Source organism: Eumetopias jubatus, unplaced genomic scaffold (assembly GCF_037043125.1).
Source record: "Eumetopias jubatus isolate StellerSeaLion01/CBP00866 unplaced genomic scaffold, mEumJub1_p1.0 scaffold_12, whole genome shotgun sequence".
In the NCBI taxonomy this organism is placed as follows: Eukaryota; Metazoa; Chordata; class Mammalia; order Carnivora; family Otariidae; genus Eumetopias; species Eumetopias jubatus.
In genome coordinates, this window is record NW_028274818.1 from 66,623,673 (window position 1) to 66,650,282 (window position 26,610).

Genomic DNA, 26,610 nt, shown 5'->3' on the forward strand with positions numbered 1-26,610 from the left:
GGGCTTGAACTCATGGTCCTGAAATCCAGAGTCGCTCTACTGACTCAGCCAGCCAGGCGCCCTGGCCACTGTAAGGTTTTGTTTGTTTGTTTATTTATTTATGATGTATGTATTTATCTTAGAGCGAGCAGGGGGAGGGGTAGAGGGAGAGAGCATCTCAAGCCGACTCCCCGCGGAGCGCGGAGCCCAAGATCACAACCCGGGGGAAATCAAGAGCCGACCCTGAACTGAGCCAGCAGACACCTCGCCTCCTGCCGCGGTTTAACTGAGTACACTAAAATGCACAGGCTTAGAACAGAAACCAGTTCTGTAAAGACAGTTGTTTAGCAGCAGGTCTTCTAACCTCCGCAATTTAAGTGCCCAGGAGCCTAAGCGTCAGGTGCAGGGAAACACCTGCGGGGACGCCTGCAGGCCGAGCCCCAGGGACGTCTGTGCACCCCGGTTGTGCAGGGTCCGGCGGCCGGCACCAGCCCCGAGGCACAGCAGGCACTTTCTTTAGAAGGGGGGCGGGGCGGAATTCCGAGCGGGAGCACACCCGGACGCAGCGGCGAGGAGGCGGAGCGCCCTCCACGCCCCGCCCCTGCCCGCTGCCACCGCCCGCCGAGCTCGCGCAGTCGCAGGCGCCGGGGGAACGCCACCCCCACAGCCGGCAGAGGGCGCGCGCGGCAGGCGTGCCCCGAGGACGCGTGCGCGGGAGGGCGTGCCCCGAGGACGTGTATGCGCGGCGGTCCCGCCCCGAGGACGCGTGCGCGGGAGGCGTGCCCCGAGGACGTGTGTGCGCGGCGGCCTCGCCCCGAGGACGTGTGTGCGCGGCGGCCTCGCCCCGAAGACGCGTGCGCGGGGGGCGTGCCCGCGGCCCGGCGTCAGCAGTCGACGGGAGTGCGGCGGGGCCGCGCGGCGTGCTCAGCGGCAGCTCGGGGCGCTCGGGCGCCTGCGGGGAACGAGGAGCGGGCGGCGGCGGCGCGTGTCCAGGGCGGAGCGCTCGGAGCGGGCGGCGGCGCGAGGGGACGATGGCGGAGTCCTCGGACAAGCTCTACCGGGTCGAGTATGCCAAGAGCGGGCGCGCGTCTTGCAAGAAATGCAGCGAGAGCATCCCCAAGGACTCGCTGCGCATGGCCATCATGGTGCAGGTGCGCGCGGCCGCTTTGTGCGCGGTGGGGGGGGGAGGGGCCGCCCCCGGGAGCCCGCGCGAGCCCGCGCGAGGCCGGGACCCGCCCGCCCGCCGAGAAGTGCGGCCCCCAGCACTGCCGCTGGGCGGGGGGGGGGGGGGGGGTCTGCTTCCTTCCCCGCCGTCAACCGGGCGGGAGGGGCGGTGGGGAGAGGCGACCGTGGGCCTCTGAGGCTGGCCTGGTTCTGACCTCCCTCGTGCTGGAAGATTTTTGTCCTACATCGATGATGGCGACTGGCGCGTGAGGAGTTTTTTTGAATTTATTTTCGTTTACGGCTTCAACATCCGCTCACTCTCGGTTTTTTCTTCATTATGCAGAGCTATACCAGTCGGTGTCATTTCTGTACAGTGCATTCACTTTTAGCCTCATTCGTGGTTTGAAATAATATTTTCCCCCAACTTTTCAGGTTCTCTTCCCGATGCATTTACAGCTGTCTGGTTTGAGTAAGAGAGGCTCGGGGGGGGGTGCTCGTCGGGGCTTCTGGACACACCGGGGATGCCCCGACGGGTTCTTGAGGCTTCCCAGATGGGGGTGTGGGGCTGGGCGGTGTGTCTGAGGGCCCCTGCCAGGGCGGAGGGCTTCCTGCATCCTCCAGCTGCTAGTCTGCCCCTGTCTGCCTGTTAAATCTTGGTTCTTCCCTGCCCTACTCTTCTCCACCATGAAGCTTCTGTTCACTAAGTTCAGTGCTCGCGATCTAGGTAACTTGATTTTCTTTCCCTGCAGTGAGGCAGCAGTGAGTTTTAGGAACGACCAGATAGTCCTCACTGGGTTTTCAGTACTTACCTGATGGGGCAGAGTGGGTACCAAGTGCCAGGTGCACTTAGAGACTGGGGCTGTGGTCCTGGTATCCTCGGGGCTATCTCAGTACCTGCCGCACTGATCTACCTACCCTTCCGTGAACACCGAGCATGTCAGGCACTGTGTTAGGTACTAGGAGCACCAAGAGAGCCCCCCTGCCCACCCCCGGAGCCACCAGCTTGGTTAAAGGGACAATAACTGCTGAACATACCTTTGTACCAGGGATGGAGTGCCTGGGGTGGGAGCTTGATTAGGGGTCGTTATGCACAGAAGTGGTAGGAAGTTGAGGCTCGAGAAGCAGACGAGGCCTGCCATCTGAAGAGTCAGATCCACCACTAAGCCTCTCTGATCTTAAGTCTGAAGGAATGGGCTACAAGATCAGCCGCTCCTTCTTATAACACTGTTAACTATCCTGGAATTAACATTTTTAAAATAATAAAAAGGAGAATCTCCCTCAGTGCAGGGGCGCTTAACCTAAAATCTGTGGGGTGGCAGTCGGTGGGTTGAGAAGAAATTTACATTTCTGTAGTCAACTAATTTTTAAGTAAAATTCATTACTTCCAATTATGAATGTAAAGCAGCAGAATAAAGGCAGAAAAGCGGAAGCAGTACTTGTGATTTTTGTCACCAGTGGTAATTACAGATATTTTTGTACTGCTTTACATTTGTGGGGGTTTCTCAAAATCCGTTATGCTCATCAGTATTCAAAATTACTGTAGTTGTTAGAGTGGATGCTAAATTTTATTTCATGCTTTAAAGCTCACTGTATCCCACCAAATTTTTAAATGTTTTGGTAATTACTTCAGTCTAATTAGTTTCTTTTGTGAGCCCATGTATTCTATTATGCATTTTTAAATTTTATTCGAGAAGAGCACATCCATGGGCTTCACTAGTCAGCCAGAGAGGACCCTGTGCTATTGGGAAGGACGGCAGAAAACCTTCGTACAGCCAGTATGCCGAATACAGAGGAGAGCTGGTCTGGCATTCCTGGTAGCGAAAGAAATTATTAAAACCGATTCACTCAATAAATCCAGTTGGGGGGGGGAAGTAAGTGGTTTTCTGTAACTATTTAGGGGTGGAGTTGTAATTCAGTAAAGTCTGGTCTTGTAGGCAGATTGGAAGGCCCAGAAAGAATGAAGCCATTCTTCTCCTGTTTGGATTTAAATACCTTCTTTTACATTTGTATGGGAGGATTGTTCTGAGTGTCAGATACCTGATACTTTAGGTGGTGTGCCCTGGGGCAGCCTCCAGGGGCCAAACTTTGCAGCCTTTTGAGGGGTGGGCCCTGCGTTCTTCTGTGTTGGGCGGTTGTGGGGCAAACAGCAGGGTTGCACACTGTTAACTGTCATTCCGTGCTCCCTGGGTAGGTGGGCTGTGCGCTGGCTGGTTTGATGCAGAGGGAAACAGAGTTGGCTGAGTGAGGACCCAGGTCCCTGGTAGGTGCTGGGAGTGTGTTTGCTGAACACACAGAATTCTGCCACTTAGAGTTGCCAAGTGGAAGCATAGTCTTGTGACCTTGTTCCAGTTCCCTCCCTTCCACATCGTTGTCACTCCCAAGTTCTAGGGTAAAGCCTGGCTTTGGTCAGGGGTCCTTACTCTAAAGGGTGACTGGGAGCCCCTACAGTCCCCCAAGCTGGTGCTGTGAGTACACCCTTGGGCTGCCCCTCTCAGTCGCCCCACGCTGCCCTGATGGGACACAGCACCCAGACCAAGGTTCCCACCAGACTCAGGAAACAATGCCCCAGTCACAGGGTCTAGTGTGGGGCACAGGCACTGGGCCACATGCCCTCCTGTGCATGAGTGTGACCCAAACGCTGTGGAGGAGGGTCGACGGGGCACCAAGGCAGGAGGAGCCCAAGTGCAAGCCACTGCGGACGTACAGCAAGATGGCGGACGCTTCCAGAGGTGTCGCCTGCCTCGTTGGAAGTTTGGGAGCCAGAACACATGTCCATTTGGGAATGCCATTTATTGGGGGTGGGGAGGACCATCTTTTGTTCAGTTCGGAGGGCATCTTTTCCCCGGCAGGAATTCCCCCCCATCCTTCCCTTCCGCTTTCTTGTTTCCAGATTTGGGGTGTCCACACCCTGAATGCCTTCTATGAGCAGGTGTTGCCTGATGCTAGCAAGACGGGCATCGCACCCTTCGGGGAGCTTCCAGCCCAGTGCAGGACACAGGCATTGACCCAGTCATCGCCCAAACGGATTGTTCTTAGCTGGCAGGGACTTGGGAGGAGCCTTCTGGGGAGCTGAGTAGGGCTGCAGGGCATTCTGGGCCAAGGGAACAGCTGATGTGCTGTACACCGGGCTGCTTGATGCTCGGGAGTCCTTGATGCGCCCTGGCGTGAACCTTCCCTGTGCATATGTTACACTGAGAAAGAGACCACTCACAGCCAGCGGGGGCTGGGGGTGAGAAGTCATCGCTGCTTTTCCAGAACCTGTCCCTTGTCCAACAGCTCCATCTGAAAATTCCTGTGTGGTGTTTATGTTTGATGCTGTTTATTCCTTCTGCATGGCATTTAGCTTTATTTCCTATAAAAGCAGATATTTGGAGCCTCCTCTCCTTTGGTCAGAACCATTTATGTATTTTTAAGTAGCTCTTCCTTGCCAAGCAGCATAGTGAGTGGACAAGAACCTTGCTGTCGGGTCCAAGTAGGGCTGAGTCACTTGCCGCAGACATCTGTGAAATGGGGGTGCTGGTTCCTACCCGGAGGCAGTTGAGGGTTACCTGTGATGGCTTGTGAAGGGTGCCAGTCCCCCTCTGCCCGGTCACCGTCACCATCCGCTGAGGCCAGACGGTGCTCCGGGCCGGGGAGCCCAGAGCTGGCAGTGTCCTCAGAAGAGGAGCCTGATGCTGTCGCGTCAGGAGCAACACGAGTGTGAAGCATCAAAGGACAGAGGAAGCGCGTGGTGAGAGGGGCAGCACCTTCCCCTGTGGCCGGACTTCAGGGCGCACGCTGACCCTCCAGCTCCAGGCCCTGGGGGCTGCTGTCGTCAGCTCCCTGGGCAGTTCACCCTCGGAGAAGTTCATTCATTCCACTCACATTGGTGCGGCTGTTGCCAGCTTGACACAGTTTCCTGACACATTTTCTCTGCTTTGCTCATTATCTGGGGCTTGTTCTTCGTTGTTCTAACGGCAGAGGCACTAAAAGAGCCCTTTCTGGGCTCCACAGGCCCAACAGGGGTGGGCGCTGGCCTCCCAGGCAGGCGCAGCAGGATGGGGTCACGGACCAGGGGTCCTGTGTGCATTCCACGGCGCTGGGAGGGAAGTTGTGTCACTGAGGTGCGTGGCCCATGGGGCAGAACTCTGTTCAGAAGCACCACTGTTCCCCATCCATGTCCCGTGTCCTGAGAACAGACTCCACCTCGGCAGACAACTGTCGGAGAAGATCTTGAGAAATTTGGACTGGGATACCACTTCTTATCAGCTCACAGCTTTTCTCACGCGACATGGGGGATACGGGCACAGTCCTCGTTTTACAGAGGAGAAAAAGGGCATCTTGTGCGCACCTGCTGAGGGTTGGGCTTAAGGCTGCTCTCTCACCTCCCTCTGTTCTCTTCCAGTCGCCCATGTTTGATGGAAAAGTCCCGCACTGGTACCACTTCTCCTGCTTTTGGAAGGTTGGCCACTCCATTCGGCACCCCGACGTAGAGGTGGACGGCTTCTCTGAGCTCAGGTGGGATGACCAGCAGAAAGTCAAGAAGACCGCGGAGAGTGGAGGCGTCACAGGTGTGTAGAGACCAGGGAGGCAACAGGTGTGGTCCTCCGGCCCCAACCAGGCAGCTTCCCCAGGGGCCTTTTCTAAGAGAGCATTTGGCTGCCCTCCCTGCCCCCATGTTTCCCAGGAGCGCATGTAGGTAACAGGGTGCCAGTGTGTGACTTCGGCAACGTCTCATTGACCTGCCTATGGCAGGGTGTATTGTTTTTTAAGATGCTGGAGATGGAGCCTTTATTTTTTATTCTTTTTTTTTTTTTTAAGATTTTGTTGATTTATTTGACAGAGAAAGAGACAGCGAGAGAGGGAACACAAGCAGGGGGAGTGGGAGAGGGACAAGCAGGCTCCCCACCTAGCAGGGAGCCCCATGTGGGGCTCGATCCCAGAACCCTGGGATCATGACCGGAGCCGAAGGCAGATGCTTAACCGACCGAGCCACCCAGGCGCCCCTTTATTTTTTATTCTTTTTTTTTCTTCTCTTTTTATTCTTAAAGATTTTTAAGTCTCTACACCCAACCCCAATCCCAAAAATCTAGTTGGGCCCAAACCCACAACCCCAAGATCAAGAGTTGCTGCTCCTTTGAGTGAGCCAGCCAGGTGCCCTGGAAATGTAGCTTTTAAGCCTGTTGCAGTTTTGTTTTTAATAGACTGTTTTTAAAGCAGTTGTAGGTTTGCAGCAAAATGAAGCAGAAAGTGCAGAGAGTTCCCATCTACCTACTGCCCCCACACAGGCAGGGCCTCTCCCTGTCTCCCTGTAGAGCGATACATGTGTTACAGTGAGGCCCTCATCATCACCCCAAGTCCATAGTTTCAGGGTTCACTCGTGGTGCTGTGTGTTTTATGGGTTTGGACAGTGTGGGCCCCCCTTCTCTGTGCATCTTCCTCAGTAAGTCCAGTATGGTGCTGTAAAGGTTTCCTTTTCCATGATGGTTTTCTTTATAACGTTTTGTTCTCCGTAGCTGCTTTATAGGGAGTGCAATATTTAATACACACAACACACGTAACAGGATATGTTGACAGTCGGTTAGCAGTGGGGGTTCTGGTGAATGGTAGGCTATTTTTGGTTAAGTTTCGGGGGAATTAAAAGTTACACGCAGATCTTCACACGAGGGGTTCTGCACTCCCCCCTTTATTCAAGTGTCAGCTGTACTCGGAGTCATATGCAGCCTCTTCACATTGGCTTCTTCACTTAGTAACGAATGGACGTTGCAGGTTCCTCCATGTCTCTTCATGGCTTGATGGCTTGGTTCTTAGTGGCACTGAATGATATTCCATTGTCTGGAAGGACCACGGTCCTTCGCCCACCTACGGAAGGACATCTTGGTTGCTTCCAAGTTTGGGAAATTACCAATAAAACTGCCGTAAACATCCACGTGTAGGTTTTTGTGTGGACGTAGGTTTTCAACTCATTTGGGTAGATCCCGAGGAGCATGATTGCTCATTGTTCTGGGAGGAGTATGTTTTGGGAGAAACCAGCAAACCTGTTTGCATTCCCACCACACCCTCACCAGGACTTGGTGGTGTCCGTGACCTGGATTTTGGCTGTTCCGAGAGGCATGTAGAGGTGGGTTGATTTGCAATCCCCTGATGTCATACGATGTGGAGCATCTTTTCATGTGTTACTGCCACGTGCATCTCTTTGGGGAGGAGTCTGGATATTTTGCCATTTGTCATTCGTTGTCTTATCTCTGAGTTTTAGAGTTGTTCGTATATTTTGGATAGCAGTCCTTTATCAACTCTGTCTTTTGCAAATCTCCTCTCCCTGTCTGTGGCTTCTTTCTCATTCTCTCGACGGTGTCTGGCACAGAGCAGAAGTTCCAATTTAAGAAGTCCAGCTTACCAGTTCATTTCCTGGGCTGTGTCTTTGGTATTGTGTCTAAAAGTCATCAGTTGTCATATCTAGATCAACTAGATTTTTCTCCTGTGTCACGTTCTGGGAGCTTTACAGCGTGGCGTTTTCCATTTAAGTTGAATTTTGTAAAGGGGATAAAGTCTTTGTCTAGATTCATCTCATGTGTGGATGTCCAGTAGTTCACCACTTGCTGGAAATTCCGTCTTTCCTCCGTTATGTTGTGTTTGCTCGTTTGTCAGACGACAGTGAATCTGCGTCCGGAGCGTGTTCTGGTCCGTTTATCCGTCTGTCCATCCCGCCGGTACAGGACCACCTTGATGCGAAGTCTGGAAGTCGGATGGCGTCCGTCCTCTGACTTTCTCCTTCAATATCGTGTTGGCCGTTCTGGGTCTTTTGCCTCCATGTGAACTTGAGTCAGCTTGTTGATAACCACAGACCTAACTTCTTTGAGATGCCTTTACGTTTTAAATCGTTTTTCATCACTTTGTTGGAGATCTGAGACTGCATTCTCGTTTGTCTGCCTTTTAAGCTGACCCCATTCTCGTGATGGGCTCTTGAGGGGAACGTCTGCCGTCCTGGCCCACAGAGCTCTTGGTGCCTGTTCTCTCTGTCCCTGACTCAGCATGTTTGTGTCCCGCTGCTGCAGGTCTGTGGAAGCGGAGAGGTCAGTGACACCACTCACGCCATGAATAAAAATAACAGCAAGTTTGCCGAGAAACGGTCCAGAGAGCGAGCATGTCAGTTTTCGCTGAGGGCAGGTGTGACAAATTTTTCTTGTTCTGTGGTCGTTTTCCCTTCTGTGTTCAGGTTAGTGGGGGTTGTCTGTTTAGGGATGTGTCCTGTCTAGTTACAGTTTATACGTATCAAGTTAGATAATTTTATAATATGAAAAAGCACAATAAGTTTGCTATAACTGTGTTTCACTTGGGAAAACATCTTAAGTCCTAAAGTTAACATACCTGCTAGTTGTCCAGGGATTTTTGTATCCAAAGAGCCTAATTTAACAGATGTAGACACACAAGGTTTCCCTCTTCCCAGATCCTATAATTCCAAGATGACGATCATTGACCTTGTGGGGTGTCTCCCTAGGAATTTTCTTTTCAAATACTGATTCACATGTGTGCCACGTTTATTCTTTCCTGTAGAAATGGGATTCTAAGTGTTACTTTGTTAAATGCTCAGTCACTGTGTGTGGTTAAACACACGTAGTGGGCAATCCATCATCTGAGCTGTGTTCCGGTGTGGGCTTCGGCAACATGACCCACACTACAACCGGCACTCCATCCCCTCCAGAATGTTCTCTTCTTCCCAGCTGGAACGCTGTGCCCGGTTCACAGTAGCCCCCGTTTCTCCTCCCCCACCATCATTTCTGTCTGAATGGGCCTCCCGGGAGCCTCCTGTGAGGGGAGTCACACAGGGTTTGTCCTCCTGGGACTGGCTTGCCTCGCTCTGGGTCGTCTGTGCTGTCAGCCCACAGCGCGGGTACGCCACAGTTTGCTTATCCATCCCCCCATCCCGGGGCTTTGTCCTGTTTGGTAGTTGGTTTTATTAATTTGATATTTGTAGGTGTCCTTGCCTCATCCTTTAGGGCATTTTGTGTTTTTCGTAATGAAACAAGGTATGAATTCTTTGTCATCTGTTCTGGAAATATATTTACTAGTTTGACTTTTTAATATATATAGACTTCTTTATTTTAATACAGAGTTTTGTTTTGAGTAAACTCGACCCCTGACGTGGGGCTCAAACTCACAACCCTGAGATCAAGAGTTGGCGTGCTCCACCAACCAGCCAGGCTGCCCTTTGATGTGTTTCTTTGAAGCATGCTTGTATGTTTTGCCACATTAAAGCTTCATCCTGGACTAAATGTTCTGTAATCATGTTTGTTCGTTTACAGTTTCTGGTTCTGGTCTTATATTTCAGTTCTTCATCTGGGATTTTTAAAATGATTTACATGCAGTTCTGTGAGATTTGACAAATGCAGGCAGTTGTGTAACATACACCCCATAGAGTTGGGGAGCTTTCTGTTCCCCCCCAGGAAGTTCCTTGTGCCCTCTCTCTGTTATCCCCCCCACCCAGGGGACCAGGCTCTGATTTCTGTCCCCTTGGATTAATTTTGTGTGACTTAGGATTTCAGAAGCAAAGGAGTAGCATGTACTTCTCCCATAACCTCCTTCCGCTCAGCACAATTCCCGTGAGACACGGGTGTCACCACATTGTGCTTTTGATGGCTGAGGGGAGTCCTTGCGGTAGATCCCATCGGTCTGGCCTTCTGTGGCAGCCTTGCGCCGGTACAAGTGCTGCTGTTCACGTGCCGTGCACTCGTCTTTCTCCGGGTGGATGCCCAGGAGTGGAGCCGCAGAGCATCCGTAGGTGTCCGCGCAGCTGTTTAAGGAAACTGCCAGACTGCCTTCCCAAGTCGTACTGTTTCACATCCTCACCAGCACCTGGCACAGGCACTCTTCAGTATTGGCCACAGATGGTGTGTAGTGAGAGCTTGTGGTTCTAATTTGTAGTGGTCTTTTTGGGGTTTTTTTAAGATTTATTTATTTGAGAGAGAGCGTGCATGTGTGCGAGCACGGGCAACGGGAGAGAGAATCCCAAGCAGACTCCCCACTGAGCATAGATCCTGACGTGGGGCTTGATCTCACCACCCTGAGATCATGACCTGAGCCGAAGTCGGACCTTTGCTGACAGAGCCACCCAGGCGCCCCTAATTTGCTTTGGTCTTTTTCTTGAGTCGTAAGAGTCCTTAGAATAGGTGCAAGTCTTTTATCACATATAAATAACGTGAATACTTTCTCTCATTCTGGGGTTTGTTTGCCTTTTGTGTAATTGCTGACATTTTATGAAGAGCAGTAGTTGATATTTTTTTTCTCCTTTTTTGGTTAGTGCTCTCCGCATCCTGAGAAATCTTTCCTGTTCTGAGATTGTGACCATACCCTCCTTTGTTTTCTTCTGGAAGTTTTGTGGTTCTGGCATTCATGTTTGGCTTCTGATCTTTCGTAAATGAATGTTTGTGTTAGGTGTGAGGACGGGGTGGGTTTTTTTGGTATTTCTGTGTGGATACCATGTTGTTCCCATACCATTTGTGAAGACTTTGTTAAGACCAGGTGACTTCAGGTGTCTCTGGACTCTGGTCCCCTTGGCTGGTTTGTCTGGGGGCACCCCACCATCTTAATTCCTACAACTTTGTGGGACATCATGAACTCACGTAGTGTGGATCCTTCAGCTTTGTTCTTTTTTCAATATTCTTTTGACCTTTCTAGGTCCTTTGCAGTTCCTTAAAAATTTTATGGTAAACGTACTGATTTCTTGCCCAGACAGGCTCTCTAGGATTTTGATTAGCATCACTTGGAATCTGTGGGTCAAACTGCATTGATTTATTGATATGTTAAACTAAGTCAATCCATAAACATGAAGCGTATTTCCATTTATTTAGGTCTTTTGTTAATTTTACACCATCCTAAAGCTTTCGTGTAGAGGATTTGTGTGTCTTGGTAAATCTTCTGAGTGTTCTATGTGTTTAAAGGCTAAACAGTTTAATTTCTTTTTTAATGTGTATTTTTCACATATAGGAACATATTTTTTTAGTATTTATTTATTAGAGAGAGAGAGAGACACAGCGAGAGAGGGAACACAAGCAGGGGGAGCGGGAGAGGGAGAAGCAGGCTTCCTGCTGAGCAGGGAGCCCGAAGCGGGGCTCGATCCCAGGACCCCAGGATCATGACCTGAGCCGAAGGCAGACGCTTAACGACTGAGCCACCCAAGCACCCCATATATAGGAACATCTTATATGTTGACTTTGTATTATCCAAATTTGCTCAATTCACTTAACGGTAGTAGTTTTTTGTTTTTTTTTTTTCCTATATTCCTGGTGCAATCCTGTCCCTACAGGTAGAGGTGACTCTACCTGTTCTTTTCCATGCTTACACCTTTGGTCTCTTTTTCTTGCCCCACTGGCACTTGGTAGAGTCTCCGGTACAATGTTGGGTAGATGTGGTGGGGGAAGATAGCCTTGTCTTGTTCCCAATCTTAAGATAGAAACATTCAGTCTTGCACTTACTTTTATATAAGAAAAGACTTCTTTGTTTCTGTGTATCCCCAGGGCTCCTTGCTGAATGCCCGCAGCTTTCCCCCACTGGTTTAGAAATGCTGCCTCCCTGCGTGCTTCTTACTTGCACTCCTGTCTGTTTCTGTATGAAGATACACCCTTTAATTTCAGCACATAACCTGATGCCTAGAAGGATCACGGAAATCAGAAGGTGGAGTTTGAAAGTGGAGGACGTGGCTTTCATGATAAGTGCTAAGGAAGCACTTTCCAAAGTGAGGGGGGGCCAGGGCAGTGATGGAGGGAGCCGGAAGGTGAGACGGGCGGCCGCGGGCGCTGTGCCCTTTCGAGAGTGTGTCTGAGGAAGGGTTGTCTGTTATTGCCGGAAAAGCAGCTGTGTCAGCCACAGCGGTTAGAGGCAGACGCAGGAGAGCCGGACACGAGGTGTCCCGGTGAAGGGGTTCAGGCGGCCCGGGGACTTCGGGCTCTCCGGAGCCGCCCCGAGGCTGAGCATGGGGCTGCTATGCTCCATCCTTCAGGCAAAGGCCAGGATGGAGGCGGCGGCAAGACGGACAAGACGCTGGCTGACTTCGCAGCCGAGTACGCCAAGTCCAACAGAAGCACGTGCAAGGGCTGCTTGGAGAAGATAGAGAAGGTGAGCCCGGGTGAGGGGGGCAGCCACTGGGGCCTCTTGGGTGTCTAGAGAAGAGGAGATGCGCGCGGGCTTGGGGGGCTAGCCCAGCACTAGCGGTTCGGTGTCACATGCTCGGAACTCCTGAGGAATGTCGGGCACGGTGCACGAGGCCGCTCGGGGTTGTAGCGTGTGGGCAGCGGCGGGGACGGCAGAAAGCCCCCTGGGGTGGGGGCCTGCGGGGTGGCGTCCTCAGTGGTGGGCCAAGGCCGGCTTCCAGGCCAGCAGAACGTTCTCAGGGAAAAGATTGCGCGTCCTCCCGTGCCCGGGTGGGTGGGTAGATGGCTAGTTGGAGTTGACCCCATTTAAAACCGGGGTGCTGAGGCCTAGGCTAGCACACAGTCCTTGGGGGCAGAAAGCGGTCTGAAGCTTCCACGGCCCTCCCAGTGCCCTCGGTGTGGACCTGAGGCCCCGCTGGCTGGGGCACCGGCCAACCCATGTACCCCCAGGTTTCTGACGTCACCATCCTTCTTGTCTTTTTGGTACCCCATGTGGTTCTTCCTGCAGGGCCAGATCCGCCTGTCCAAGAAGATGCTGGACCCAGAGAAGCCCCAGCTGGGCATGATCGACCGCTGGTACCACCCAAACTGCTTTGTGAAGAACAGAGAGGAGCTGGGCTTCCGGCCCGAGTACAGCGCCAGCCAGCTCAAGGGCTTTGGCCTCCTTGCCGCGGAGGATAAAGAAACACTAAAGAAGCAGCTCCCCGGAGTCAAGAGTGAAGGGTAGGGGTGGGGAGGGCGTGGGAAGCGGGGGGGGGGGCTTCGGGGAGACCCTGCAGAGTCCAGGCTATTCCCATGTCTCCCTCTGCTGACTGTCAGCAAGCTGGGCATGCAGAGTGAGGAACGGTAACAGCCGCGCTCCGCCCCTCCCCTGCACACGCTCCTGTAGCTCCCTCCCGTCTGACCCACAGACAGGACCAGCTAGCCGCTGCCGCCAACCCCCCTCCTGCCCTGAGTATTCTCCCTGCCTGCCCGACCACCCCATTTCCTGGGACCCCTGCATGACTCGCTTTCCAGTCCCAACGGCATCCTGTGTATGGGTCTGATGCTGCTGCTAGGATGGTGGTGGGAGCCGTGGATGAGAAGTCCCCTGGTGTAGTGTCAGAATGCCGTGGGGTTCCTGTGGCATCAGCATTCAGGACGGGAAGCCCGGTCGGAGCCAATCTGGAGTCCACGGGCTCTTGTTCTTTCCTGTCCTCTCTGCTGGCCCCCGTGCCCCAGTCTGGAGTCGCTGGGGGTCATGGGCACAGAGGAGGTGTGGTAGGGCCATGCCCGGCTGTGGGTGGTGTTAGGATTGGGGTGGCCCTGACCTTCCTGTTGTCAAGGAGCTGTTGTGCACCATCTGGGTTCATCACACACAAGCTTGCACACAGTATACGCAGCTCTGGAGTAGGTGGGCAAACTGGAAAACCGGGCTCGTGGATTAAGGTCGCCAGGACAGCACAGCCCGTGATGTGTGTGCAGGGAACCCCAAGCTCACGTGTGGGCCGTAGTAACAGCTAGCACCAGTGGGGCAGTAACGGCGTGGCAGGCACCGTGCTGCATGCTTGATGGGGGACAGTTCACAGTCCTGGAAGGTACACGGTGTTCTGTTTCATGGGTGAGGGAAAATGCGAGGGTTTGAAGTCGGGTCTGTAACAGCTGCATCTGAGTTGACCACCGTGACTGCCCTGCCCTGTTCTGGGGGGCCGGGGGGGGAGGGCGCGGCCCATGACCCTTCCTGCCTCCCTCCACCAGGTGACTGGTGAGTGGTGCTGAGACTCTCACTCCTGTGGGTGGGGTTAGAATGACAGTGCAGCCCCGCACCAGAGAACTGCCCTGGGAGCCGCCCTGCGGTTTAGCTTAAAAGGCTGGGCCCCCTGGCATGAGTGGTTCATCTTTCTACAATCCCTGCCCGTCGGCAATGGGCTTACCTGTCACGGTCCCTGCCAGAACCTTCGAGCTGCTTCATTTGTGCCAAGAGATACATGGGGGTTGTCACGTCAGATGGGGCCTGAGCCACGGATCCTGGGCAGGCTGTTCCAAGGCCATGGGGCCACCCCTGAGCCTCTCCTTGGCAGCAAAGTATGTGGGGCCTGTCACCAGTACTGCCTGGGCAGACCTCAGACCCCCTGGGGGCAGAGGAACATGTAGTGCTTTTGGGGCCTGGCAAGACAGGTGTGCAGATATGAAGGTCCTGTGTCCCCTGAGTCGCTGGTACCAGGGTTCTTTTTTTTTTTTTTTTTAAAGATTTTATTTATTTATTCATGAGAGACAGAGAGAGAGAGAGAGAGAGGTAGAGGGAGAAGCAGGCTCCCAAGGAGCGGGGAGCCCGATGTGGGACTTGATCCCAGGACTCTGGGATCATGACCTGAGACGAAGGCAGACGCTTAACCATCTGAGCCACCCAGGCACCCGCTGGTACCAGGGTTCTGATGGCTCTCTGTCGTCCTGTGTCTCTTTCAGAAAGAGGAAAGGCGACGAGGTGGATGGGATGGTTGAAGTGGCCAAGAAGAAATCTAAAAAAGAAAAGGACAAGGATGGTAGGCTTGAGAGGGCCCTCAAGGTGAGCTCTGAGCTGTGCGTCTCTGCTTATCGTTGTCTGAATTCTTTGCCCTCATCCTGGGTGGAAAATTCCAGGGGGCGTGTGCGTCCCACTTCCCAAGACCTCCAAGAACTTCCAAACTGGAAGCAGTGGTGAAATAGCACGGTGTTCCCTCCACCCCCAGAGAAGGCCTTGGTGCTTGAAGGAGAGCCCCACCTGGGGCTCCCCAGCCTCACGGCACCGTGCATCCTGCACCTGGAGGGTCGCTGGCGGACGCTGCGCCCCGAGTGTAAGTTCAGGGATGCCCGACTTGCTCAGCACGCACAGGAGACGGGAAGAGACGGATGTCCCCTAGTTCTTTAATGGAGAGCTCTTGTCTGCAGAAGTGATAGAAGGCGTGTAGTGAAAGAGGTCAGAACCACCCACTGAGTCCATAGTCGCAGACCAGAAATTCAGCACTGTGTTGATCACACATGTGTTGAATTCAAGTAAAAACGATCAGAAAATGCTGGGTGTTTGGTGCTGACACACAAGTTCGTGCACAGTAGGCATGGCTCTGGAATGTGTAAGAAAACTGGAAAACCAGGGGGAGGGCCCGTGTCAGTCTTGTCTTGGGAACATGATTTCCAGCTACTTGGCTCTCTCGTGAGAGGATTCCGTTTTTGCCAGTGGAATAAAAATCAGAAGCAGTTCCTGATCGGGTTGCAGCTGCTTGCTAGGAACCACCAATTGGTGTGATGGTCCTTCAGTGAATCTGGCTGTGGTAGGGTTGTGGTTGGGTCATTTGGTGTGGTGGTCCCTTGAGCATCATCAGAGACGAAAGGAAACGTCTGGAATTCACATGTTCCCCTGGCCTCGGCCAAGCAGGTGACGTGGTTCCACTCCCTTGGTTTAAACTTGGACCGCTGGACTTAGCAGGTGCTCCCTTGTCCCCCTCGTCCCCATGACTGGCAATGCGGCGCAGGTGCTGGGGGGGGGGGGGGACAGGTACGGCAAAGCCATGTGTGTGGTGTCGCTTTGCTGGTCGCATTAAAATCTTCCACACTTGAGGGGCGCCTGGCTGGCTCAGTCGATAGAGCCTGTAACTGTTGATCTTGGGGTCATGAGTTTGAACCTCGTTTGGGGGGTAGAGATTACTTAAAATCTTTAAAAAAAAAAAATAAAGTCCCCATTAAAATCCTCACTGGTGTGGAGAGCGACTCCATGGGGTCTATGGGGCCGGCATTTTAGGTCTGGTATGCAGGGGTGCAGTCTGCGGCCGGGAGGTGGTGAGTATCTTGCCAGGGACCCTAGCGTGGGAGGTCATGGCTCACCCCACCCAAGCTCTGACAGGGGGAGGCTGATGCTCAGAGCTTCCACAAGGAGTAGGCACTGTGAATGTTGCCCTCGAGACTGAGAAGCGTAGATCCGTCCCCGTGTGATGCTGCTGAGGCCGGCGGGGGTGCCTGGGAATTGTCCCCCCTGCCACATTCGGGTCAGAGAACGGCCACACCCCATGTCCTTGGATGCGAATGTCGGGGCCAGTGAGCCCTTGCGCCTGGCTCTTTGCCATGGGGTCTGTGAGGGGTGGTCCCAGGGACGGTGTGCTCCAGGTAGAACCTGGTGGAACCAGAACGCCATGGGAGCGCAGCTGGGCCACTTCCCTATGAAGGAGACCGGCTTGGAGGCGCAGCTCAGCCGACACACAAGGACCCCAGTGGAGACTGAGTGAGACGGGGAACCCCCTCTAGCGGGGTCTCTGTTTGGACAGAGCTGGGCTGTCATCTGCCTGGCTCTGTCTGCAGGCCCAGAACGAGCTGATCTGGAACATCAAGGACGAGCTAAAGAAAGCATGTTCGACAAATGACCTGAAAGAGTTGCTCATCTTCAACAAGCAGCAGGTGCCCTCTGGGGAGTCAGCGGTGAGCAACCACTGTGTTCCGTGAGACCCGGGAGGGGGCTGGGACGTTGGGTACCGTCACTGCTGTCGTGGTCCCCCACGCCCCCCGGGAGGGTGTGGGAGGTCCTCCGGTGGGGCACCCGCTGGCCTTGATCTGGAGGAGTGGAAATGCTACAGTTCTGTGGCCTGGCCACCGTGTCCGGGGGCCGGAAGACATCCCCATATGTCCACCTTGGGTTTAGGATTTGGGGGAGACTAGGGTGGGCTGTGTATTTGCTTTGTGTGTTCATGCCACACATTTTAAGGCCCAGACGCCCAGGGGCTTCCAGGTCTGGAGGGCGTGGAGCCCCCCTTGCAAGGGGAGGCCTGCCAACACCCCACTGGTTTCCCGGGGTGGCGTAGCTCCTTGCGCAGTAGGAGGGGGCGGTGGGCTGTGGTACCGCGGTGTGGACAGGAGGTCTCTTAAAGTAGAGAAGCCGGAGCACCGCGTGTATATCAGCGGCCCTGGGGAGTCCTTGTCGGGGCCAGCCCTCCCTCTCCTCTCAGTGAGTGCGGTCTGCCCACGTTGGTGAGCGGCCTTCCTGTAGCTTCTCCTCTCTTGGCTTCAGATCTTGGACCGTGTGGCCGATGGCATGGTGTTCGGTGCCCTTCTTCCCTGTGAGGAATGCTCAGGCCAGCTGGTCTTCAGGAGTGATGCCTATTACTGTACAGGTGACGTCACTGCCTGGACCAAGTGCATGGTCAAGACCCAGACCCCCAGCCGGAAGGACTGGGTGACCCCAAAGGTGAGTGGGATTCTGGAATCTGAGCAGAAAAACACCATCCCACCTTCCGGGCCTGTCCCCACGACTGCCGCATTCCTGGCTCCGAACATGTGGGAGCAGGGCGCTTCTGGCGGGAGCACAGGTTTGTCCAATCGCTGTAAAAACCTCTGGCATCTGTTGATCAAGTGCATCCTCAGTGCCAGGCACTGTTCTGGGCGCAAGGGACGTACGGTGAACAGATGGATGATAATTCCTGCCTCGGTGATGGGAGGCTTTTTCCTGAGGAGGTTTTCCTGCCTTAGTGCTGGGGGGAGTTGGGTCCAGAGTTCAAGTAGCCCCTCCTACCGTTGGTTCTTTTATTATTATTTTTTTTTAAAGATTCTTTTTTTTTTTTTAAGCTTTTATTTATTTGAGAACGGGAGAATGAGAGACAGAGCACGAGAGGGAAGAGGGTCAGAGGGAGAAGCAGACTCCCCGCTGAGCAGGGAACCCGATGTGGGACTCGATCCCGGAACTCCGGGATCATGACCTGAGCCGAAGGCAGTCGCTTAACCAGCTGAGCCACGCAGGGACCCCTTATTATTATTTTTTTAATGAAAATGCATATCGAATTCTCAGGATGCAAAAAGCTTACTCAGGGAACCTCGATTGGGACTCTCCTGCACCCTGAGACTCTGTGCGAGCTGGCACCGGGCTACCTCTCTCCAGGATTTGGGCTTTGAGCTTGGCCGGGTGGCCTCCCTCCTCTGTGAAGGGCAGGGGCTCAGCCTGTGGGACGGCAGCACATAGGCACTTGGGTGTCCCGCTGCTCCGCCAGCTCAGCACCTACCCCTGAACTCGCTTTCCCGCGGCCCTCCCCTCCCCACTTGTGGCCAAAACTACACCCCAGCCCGCCCTGCCCCTGCATGTTCTCTTGAGTGGTCGCTCAGAAACAGCTCTGGCCTCCTCACTCCCCACACTCTTACAACCTTAAACCGATTCCCCGTTTCTCACGGAAATAACTCTCCCGGTTTTTCTGAGTTTGCCAGTGTTGCAAAGCTGTTCGTGGCATTTATATCCCTTTTACCATCTTTGAGAAAATAAGATGGTGAGAAATAGCCGTTTTGTATTTCATGTACCAGTTGCACGGCATCCGCGTTTATCTTTGAAGGTGCCTGCGTGTGTAAGACCTGTTTGCAGGTCCATGGTGCTTGCCCCCCCGCAGAGTCCTGGACTTGCAGGCCATGTGAGACTGCTGTCCCCACAGCACGGCCCGCAGAGTCAAGGTCAGCTCCGGCTTCCCCGGGACCTGCCCGGCTCTGTGGGCCTTCTACTGCCCTTGCCGTCCTCAGGCTCTGTTCTCACTGCTCCTGCATGCACACGCTGTCTCTCCAACTCTCCACACTCCCTGCAGCAGGGCACTAACCAGCCAGCGTTCCCCGCGTACCACAGTACATCGGTCACATGTCTTTGCATGAGCCCTGCTTTTCCAGCCCCTAGCCATCTGAGCAGTCACTGCCTCCAAGGAGCCCTCCTGGAGTTCCCCGTCTGTGTCACATTGGCACGTTCGTTGTAGAGCCTCACTCCTGTGTTAAAGTTAGCTTTCGTGTATCTGACTGTGTTAAGACTGAACTTGTTTCTCAAGGGAAGAAACTGTCTTTATGACCTCATGGTGATCCATGGCACGGTAGGTGCTCAGCGTGTGTTGGACCCTGTTCTCAGGTCTTTCACTGAGCACAGGTACGGCAGGAACGGCCTCTTCCTTGATTGGGTGAAGATGTAGGAGCACAGGGACCATGCTGTCCCCTGAACTCCGTGTGTCGGACGCTCCCAGAGTGACTGCCTGGAGCAGAGCCCATTGTCAGGCTTTGGGAGGAAGGTGAACCAACTTTTGGCAGAGTTCATGTTGAACACTGTTGTTGGGCTCTCTGCTGCCACGTTCCCTTCTAGGAAGGGAGGGAAACTCTGATTTCCTCTTGGGAAATACTGTTTCTCAGCGCGTGCAGTCTTGGTCGGGAGGTGGGCATGCAGCCCGTGAGGGGCCCCTCAAGGGTGAGGCCTGGAGGTCACAGTCCAGCTGCAGCAGTGGCCCCCGACCACATTGTCAGCTGATACTGTCTGTTGTTGGTTTTTAAGGAAAATTCTTTGCTTACAGCACCCACCTGCCAGCGTTACCATAAACTTGAAAGTGCTAGAAATAAGCCTTGAGTTTAGTGTCATGTACTTGAATGCTGGAAGCCTCGCATCATTTTTTAAGATTTATTTTAGAGAGCCGGGGAGGGGCAGAGGGAGAATCTCAAGCACACTCCCCGCAGAGTGCGGAGCCTGATGTGGGGCTCAGTACCACGACCCCGAGATCATGACCTAAGCCGAAACCAAGAGTTGGACACTCAACTAACTGAGCCCCCCAGACGCCCCAACCACGCATCTTTTACATCATCCCTGATAATGAGAAGTAAAAAGAGGTTCTTTAATTTGGACAAACCAAATCCTCTTTGCTTTGGCAGGTGGTTATTTCTAGGGAGAACTGGTTTCTTTTTTTTTTTAAGATTTAATTTATTCATAAGAGAGAGTCAGAGGGAGAAGCCGACTCCCCATGGAGCAGGGAGCCCTGATGTGGGACTCAGTCCCAGAACTCTGGGATTATGACTTGAGCCGGGGGCAAACGCTTAACCATCTGAGCCACCCAGGAACCCGAAAACTGGTTTCTTAACTGAAACTTAAATTCTTTAGGAATTCCGAGAAATTTCTTACCTCAAAAAATTGAAGATCAAAAAGCAGGACCGAATATTTCCCCCCGAGACCAGTGCCCCAGTGGCAGCAGCACCCCTACCCTCCACAGCCTCGGCGCCTGCCAGTGTAAACAGCTCCTCTCCACCAGGTACAGCTGGCAGGGGGGAGGCTGGGGCCCTGATCTGAGTGAGAGGAGGGTCTCCCCGTTGGTCCTCTGTCTGCCGATCCCATGGGGAAGGCCTGCCGTGCTCCCCTCAGCAGGAGGAAGGTGCTTAGGAGGTATTCTAAGAAACGCCCAGTGGGCCGTACCTGGAACAACATTCCGAATGTCCTCGTGCCCACACAGCAGACCTTGCTTTCCCGCCTCCCGGCAGCCCTACCCCCATCGGTCATCCTGAGCCTGATGGGACGCTCATGGCTCTTGCACGCAGAGACGTGCTGTGTGCCTGACCCGCAGAGCAGACTGACCCGTGTGAGGGTGAACACGCCTCCCCGGCAGATGCAGTGAGACCAGTTTGGGGTTTTCCGTCTGCTGAAGAGACTCTCTGCCTTTGTTCACTCCGAGACACGTGGCAGAGTCTGAGGGTTACGGCCACAGTCGGGTGGGCAGAGGACCAGGGTCTGACCCTGAACGTGAGCCTGTTGGTGACCTGCCGTCTCCTGGGGAGGGGCGTGTGTATGTGTGTGGTCGTTTTGGTCCGTGTGCTGCTTGTCCTCTGTGCTCAGGTGCACGTGTCAGGTCAGCGCTGACTTGCCCTCACAGGGAGGGCTTGAGGGACGCCTCCCTCCAGGTTCTTGCGTTCTGGGAGCGCGTAAGAGGCACCCGTCCGCCTCCGCCACAGATGGACACGGCCCCGTCATGGGCCTTATCTGGCCTCCTCAAGTGCCGGGTTCTGCTTTGTGCCTGGAATCCGTTACCCTGCTCAGTGTCCTGTTGACGGAAGCTTTGAGTGACTGCCCTTGGGGAGACTGATTTTTTGGGTGGGGTTAATGGCTATTATATAAAAAAATTGCGGTTTATTTTTAGATGTGGGTTGGGAAAAGAATGAAAGTGGTTGGGAGCTCACCTGATTGCCTCTTCTCTTCCCATCCCACTGGCAGCCTCGTGGTCCCCACATGCAGCTTTCCGGGGCTGCCTGTGAGGCAGGGCCAGTGTGGCTTCTCCCCTGGCCTGGTCCTCTGTGTGCCAAGGGATGGGACAGGCTCTCCGCGTGCTGCTCTGTCCTCTGCTTTCCCACTAGCCCTGGGCCTCTATTTTCCTAGACTTTTCCCTCGGGGATGCCGATCAGAGGAGAGCTGAGGGTGTCCCGTCCTCCCTGGGACCTCGTGGCTTGACAATTGTTTTCTCATCCCAGAAAAGCCGTTGTCCAACATGAAGATCCTGACTCTCGGGAAACTCTCCCGGAACAAGGACGAGGTGAAGACCATGATCGAGAAACTCGGGGGGAAGTTGACGGGCACAGCCAACAAGGCCTCCCTGTGCATCAGTACCAAAAGTGAGTTGAATGTGGTTTGTAAAGCAGGGACGCGCGCCATGCCTCCTGTGAGGGCAGTGAGATTGAGGGAGGGGACGCGCTGAGTGCAGGGTGGCACCCACAGGACGCTCCCAGATGGATCTTTTCTTTGGTCAGCAGCGTTGTTTGGGTCGTTTGTGAGGGGAGACCAGCTCCTGTATTTGCACGCTGCTCCGTTGTGTGCGCGCGCGCACCTTCCATCCTCAGCCAAAGGCTGCCTGCTGCTGTTCTCAGCCATCCTGAGCTCCTGCCCTTGGGGACGCCAATGGCCTTGCACGTCCGCAACCACGGGGGGCATGGATGAGCTCAGGGCTCTGCGGGGCCACAAAGCTGGGGCAGGGCTGCATGAAGACGGCGCTCCTTCAAGACCAGCAGACGTGCTTGCTTTGCCAACTGATGGAAACCCGTAGAGTGAGGCAAAACGAAGAAATGGGACTATCTTCGAAATGACAGCCCAAGATAGTCTCAAAGGAAAACAGTCTTGCAGAATCGGAGGTAAGTAATTTACCAAGTCGGGAGCTGGAAGTAAGGGTCATGAGGTGCGCTCCACACAGACCCTAGCGGACCCTGTGGAAGCCTGGGGCTGGTCTCCGGGACTGGAGCAGATGGTCCTAATGTGTGCGGAGCCACAGACTCCAGAAAGCCAGAGCCAGCATGACAAGGGACAGAGCAGGAGGTCTCACGCTCCCTGATTGCAAACTACGTCATGAGCTCTAGCGATCGGAACAGTATGGAGCTGATGTAGGGACATGCGTGGATCCACGGAATGGCCTAGAGAGCCCAGCAGTAAGCCGCCGTGTGTGTGCGGAGTGCATCTGCCACAGAGAGCCAGGGTTCACAGTGGGGACAGCCGGGTCCGTGCCTGACGCCACTCACAGGATTCACTCAGAACGGATGGAAGACTTCGATGGAGACCCGGAGCCATAGAACTCGTGGGAGAAAACACAGACGGCGAGCCCCTCAACCTTGGTTTTGGTGATTTTTGACTCTCGCACCAAGACCAGCCCAGTAGGGCTCCATCAAATTAGAAAGCTTCCTCGCATCAGGGAAACCATCGACAGAATACAGAGGCATCCTGCCGGGGAAGGGGGGCTGCACATGTGCAGGGTCCAGCAGAGGGGCAGAATACAGAGGCATCCTGCCAGGCGGGGGGGGCTAGTGCCCACCGTCAAACCACACCCTCTCCTGGAGCGCACCTGCCTGCACCATGCAGCTCCCCTGTGCCAGGTGACAAGGAGGGGGCTCGCTTGGTGGGGCTCTGGCTTCACTTCACACTAACGCACCAGTTGTTCTTGCCCCTGATTTGAACAGAGGAGGTGGAAAAGATGAACAAGAAGATGGAGGAGGTGCGAGAGGCCAGCATCCGCGTGGTGTCCGAGGACTTCCTCCGGGACGTGTCCGATTCCACCAGGAGCCTGCAGGACTTGCTCTCAGCCCACGTTCTGGCCCCGTGGGGTGCCGAGGTGAAGGCCGAGCCGGCGGAGCCTGCAGCCCCGAGAGCAAAATCAGGGGCTGCGCTCTCCAAGAAGAGCAAGGGCCCCGTCAAGGAGGAAGGTGAGGCCCTGGGCCCGTGTGTTCCTGGGACGCTCTGGCCAAGGCTGCCTAGATCCCTGCTGGCAGAACGCCCCCTCACCCTGCCTTGCACCCCATCCCTACTTTCTGGTTTTGTTTCACTCAAACATTTTCATTTCTTGTCTCCTTCCAAGGCATCAACAAATCTGAGAAGAGAATGAAATTAACTCTTAAAGGTGGAGCTGCTGTCGATCCAGATTCGGGTGAGCACACGGGAGTGTGAGTGGGTGGGTGGTCAGGAGACCAGGGGCGCCTGGACCACACCTGCGCCTTCCTGCCTCCATGGGCTCCCCCGGTCCTGAGGACACGTGGGTCTTTTGGGGAGCCTCCCAAAGGTGGCAGTAGAGTGTCCAGGTGGGTCTGAATACCCCGCCTGCAGGCGCCCTGCCTCTGCGACAGGTCTGGAACATTCCGCGCACGTCCTGGAGAAAGGTGGGAAGGTGTTCAGCGCCACCCTCGGCCTGGTGGACATCGTGAAGGGAACCAACTCCTATTACAAGCTGCAGCTCCTGGAGGATGACAAAGAAAGCAGGTGTGTTGTGGGCACAGGACGGAGTTCCTGTGAGGTGGCCCCATGAAGGGGGTGGGCCTGTGAGGGGTGTGGTACCGTCAGCGAGAGGGAGGATGCCAGCGCCCCAAGCAGGCTGGCTCCTTGGCATTCATCCAGCTCCCCGACTTCACGGGATGTGCTGCCCCCCGTCTCCCGAGACTCTCTGCTTACAACCCCTTGAAGAATCCAGAGCCTCTGAGCCCTGAACACACATGGACCCAAACTTGGTCTTTTAAAATTCCCTTCAAATTCCCTAGTCCCGACTCTCGTGGGTAAACTGGGACAGTTTGTCAGCAAGCAGAAGCAGCTTTCCCACTGGAGCTCTGGTGGTTGAAAGGTGCGGCGTAGCGGTGGCCCAGGAGGTGCAACGTCAGCCCCTAGGAAGCCTTGGCCCCCAGCTGTGTTCTTCCATTGCCTCAGCTTCTCACCAGAACTTTCCTCCAAAAGTGAATATCGGAAGGGATCCTGATCCTAAAAGTCCAGAGTATGCAGTAGGCTACATAGATTTTCTGAAGAAATAAGCCCAACGTCATGTGGTTTATCACCTGCTCTGGTGGCCTGGTTTTACTGGTTTTCACAGTGAATGGACAACGTGGGCTGTCGGGTAAGGACGCTTTTAGGACAGCTTAGTATAGCACCTCCCAAATGTTTGCAGGGAAAAACCCGAGGAGAGAGTGACCTGTGCCTCTGGGCAAGAGCCCAGGAAGCCCCAGATTTTCTTTGAGTTCTTTGGTTTACTTAAAAGTGCATACAAGTTGGGTCGCCTGGGTGGCTCAATCAGTTAAGCATCTGCTTTCAGCTCAGGTCATGATCACAGGGTCCTGGGATTGAGCCCCACATCAGGCTCCCTGATCTGCAGGGACTCTGCTTCTCTCTTTCCCTCAGCTCCTCCGCCTTCTCATGCATGCCTGCTCTCACGCTTTCTCAGAATCTTTAAAAAGGAAGAAAAGTACATACAGCTCTTGTATTTGAGGTTTTTGGTTTTTTTTTTTAAGATTTTATTTATTTGAGACAGCACAAGCAAGGGGGAGGGGCAGAGGCAAAGGGAGAAGCCTGACACGGGGCTCAATCCCAGAACCCTGAGATCATGACCTGAACTGAAGTCAGATGCTTCACCGACTGAACCACCCAGGCGCCCCTGTATTTGAGGTTCTGATACGTCTTTACTGTGATGCATTACATCGTTCATTCTTTCCACCAAGAGAAAGGAACTCCCCCAAAGCTGAGCAGCAGGGCACCTCGGGTACCAGTGTGTGGGCCCCTGGTTGCCATGGGAACCAAGAGCGATGGCCTGACCCTGTAGGCTTGGCCTGCATGCCGCTGACACACATGCACACGCACGCACCCCACCCAACCCCGTCGCGTCTCAGCCTCTGATCTGAGCCCAGAGCCTTTAGTGTCTTTGAGTACGTCGCTCGTGGTTGCATCTTTTGAGCACAAGACTTCAAAATGATGCTGTATTTATTTGAGGAGTGAAGTTGGGCATTTTTATAAAATAAAAGTTGATAAGCCCCAGGATTTGCTCCACGAGCTTGGCTATCAGATCCAAGTGTAACCTGTTTTTTGGCACTTTTTAGGGTCCAGTAAGTTCCAAGCCTCCGTTTCATCATAAGTAAAGGTCCTTTGTGTCAGAGTTTCCTTTGTCTCTCTGTGTCCATCAGCATTGTCTTGGGGGGTTGGAGCTCTTTGTCCCCCAAGCGGAATGGAAGGGAAGGGGAACTGTTCCCAACATGTGAGTGGCCGAGCCGCAGGTTTGTGTGTGACCCTCCTCCTGTCCTCCCCTCGCCCTTGCAGGTACTGGATCTTCAGGTCGTGGGGCCGTGTGGGCACGGTCATCGGCAGTAACAAACTGGAGCAGGTCCCATCCAAGGAAGACGCCATTGAACACTTCATGAAGCTGTATGAAGAGAAAACTGGGAATGCCTGGCACTCCAAGAACTTCACGAAGTATCCCAAAAAGTTCTACCCTCTGGAGATTGACTATGGCCAGGTAATCCCTGCTCTCACACTGTCTGCTTCCAGTGGAAGGAAGGGGCACCGTAGTATCCAAACTTGGCCCCGGGCCCAGTGGCCTTGCAGGGGGATGCTGGCCAGCGTTGAAAGTAGTAGTAACAGCAGCCCTTCCCAAGTCCTCCCCGCAAAATAGGAGAGGAGGGAACACTTCCCGACTCAGGACGGGAGGCCAGTGTTAAGCTGACACCAAAGCCAGAGATCTCGGGGAGCACCCCAGTACCCTAAGAACATAGACACAGGGTCCTTAACCGCATAGTAATAAACCGAATGCAGCCGCGCACAAGGATTTCTACACCCGACTGAGGCAGTCGAGCCTGAGAAGGCAAGGTTGGTTCAACATGCAAAAATCACACAGTCACAGTAACAGACAAAAAACATGGAATAAAATCCAACACCCTTCCACAGATCAGATCCACACAGTGACGTATGAGCTCAGCTGACAACAGTGGTAGTATTTTTGAGAACATGAGGGGGATCTTTGAGGTTGCTCCCTCAATTAGATTCCAGGTGCAGCTTCTTAGCGACGCCATGTTTCCTTGTAGACCGTGTGACCTGGTCTAGCATCAAGGTAGAATTACAGCAATCTGGGCTCTGCTGGGTTGTGGTTTGGGGTCCCAGACGCTTTCCTGATAATTTCTATTACACATTTTTTTTTTAAGATTTTTTTTATTGTCAGCACAAGCAGGGGGAGTGGGAGAGGGAGAAGCAGGCTTCCTGCAGAGCAGGGAGCCCAACACACAGGGCTCGATCCCAGGACCCTGGGATCATGACCTGAGCCGAAGGCAGACGCTGAGCCACCCAGGTGCCCTCTAT

At 54.1% G+C, this 26,610-nt stretch overlaps 1 protein-coding gene across 1 annotated transcript in view; it reads left to right on the forward strand.

Annotated features, from left to right (window-relative positions):
* Nucleotides 1–877: 877 nt before the first annotated feature.
* The window catches only part of PARP1 (poly(ADP-ribose) polymerase 1), a 37,688-nt gene continuing 11,955 nt past the window's right edge, over nt 878–26,610 (forward strand). The window contains exons 1-13 of the mRNA XM_028111530.2: nt 878–1,130; nt 5,528–5,693; nt 12,119–12,234; nt 12,778–12,992; nt 14,715–14,814; nt 16,578–16,694; nt 17,281–17,457; nt 20,149–20,296; nt 21,504–21,644; nt 22,974–23,216; nt 23,369–23,437; nt 23,634–23,766; nt 25,579–25,774. Of these exons, the coding sequence (XP_027967331.1) occupies nt 1,011–1,130; nt 5,528–5,693; nt 12,119–12,234; nt 12,778–12,992; nt 14,715–14,814; nt 16,578–16,694; nt 17,281–17,457; nt 20,149–20,296; nt 21,504–21,644; nt 22,974–23,216; nt 23,369–23,437; nt 23,634–23,766; nt 25,579–25,774 (1,941 nt within the window). The 5' untranslated portion in view covers nt 878–1,010. The remainder of the gene's footprint in view (nt 1,131–5,527; nt 5,694–12,118; nt 12,235–12,777; nt 12,993–14,714; nt 14,815–16,577; nt 16,695–17,280; nt 17,458–20,148; nt 20,297–21,503; nt 21,645–22,973; nt 23,217–23,368; nt 23,438–23,633; nt 23,767–25,578; nt 25,775–26,610) is intronic.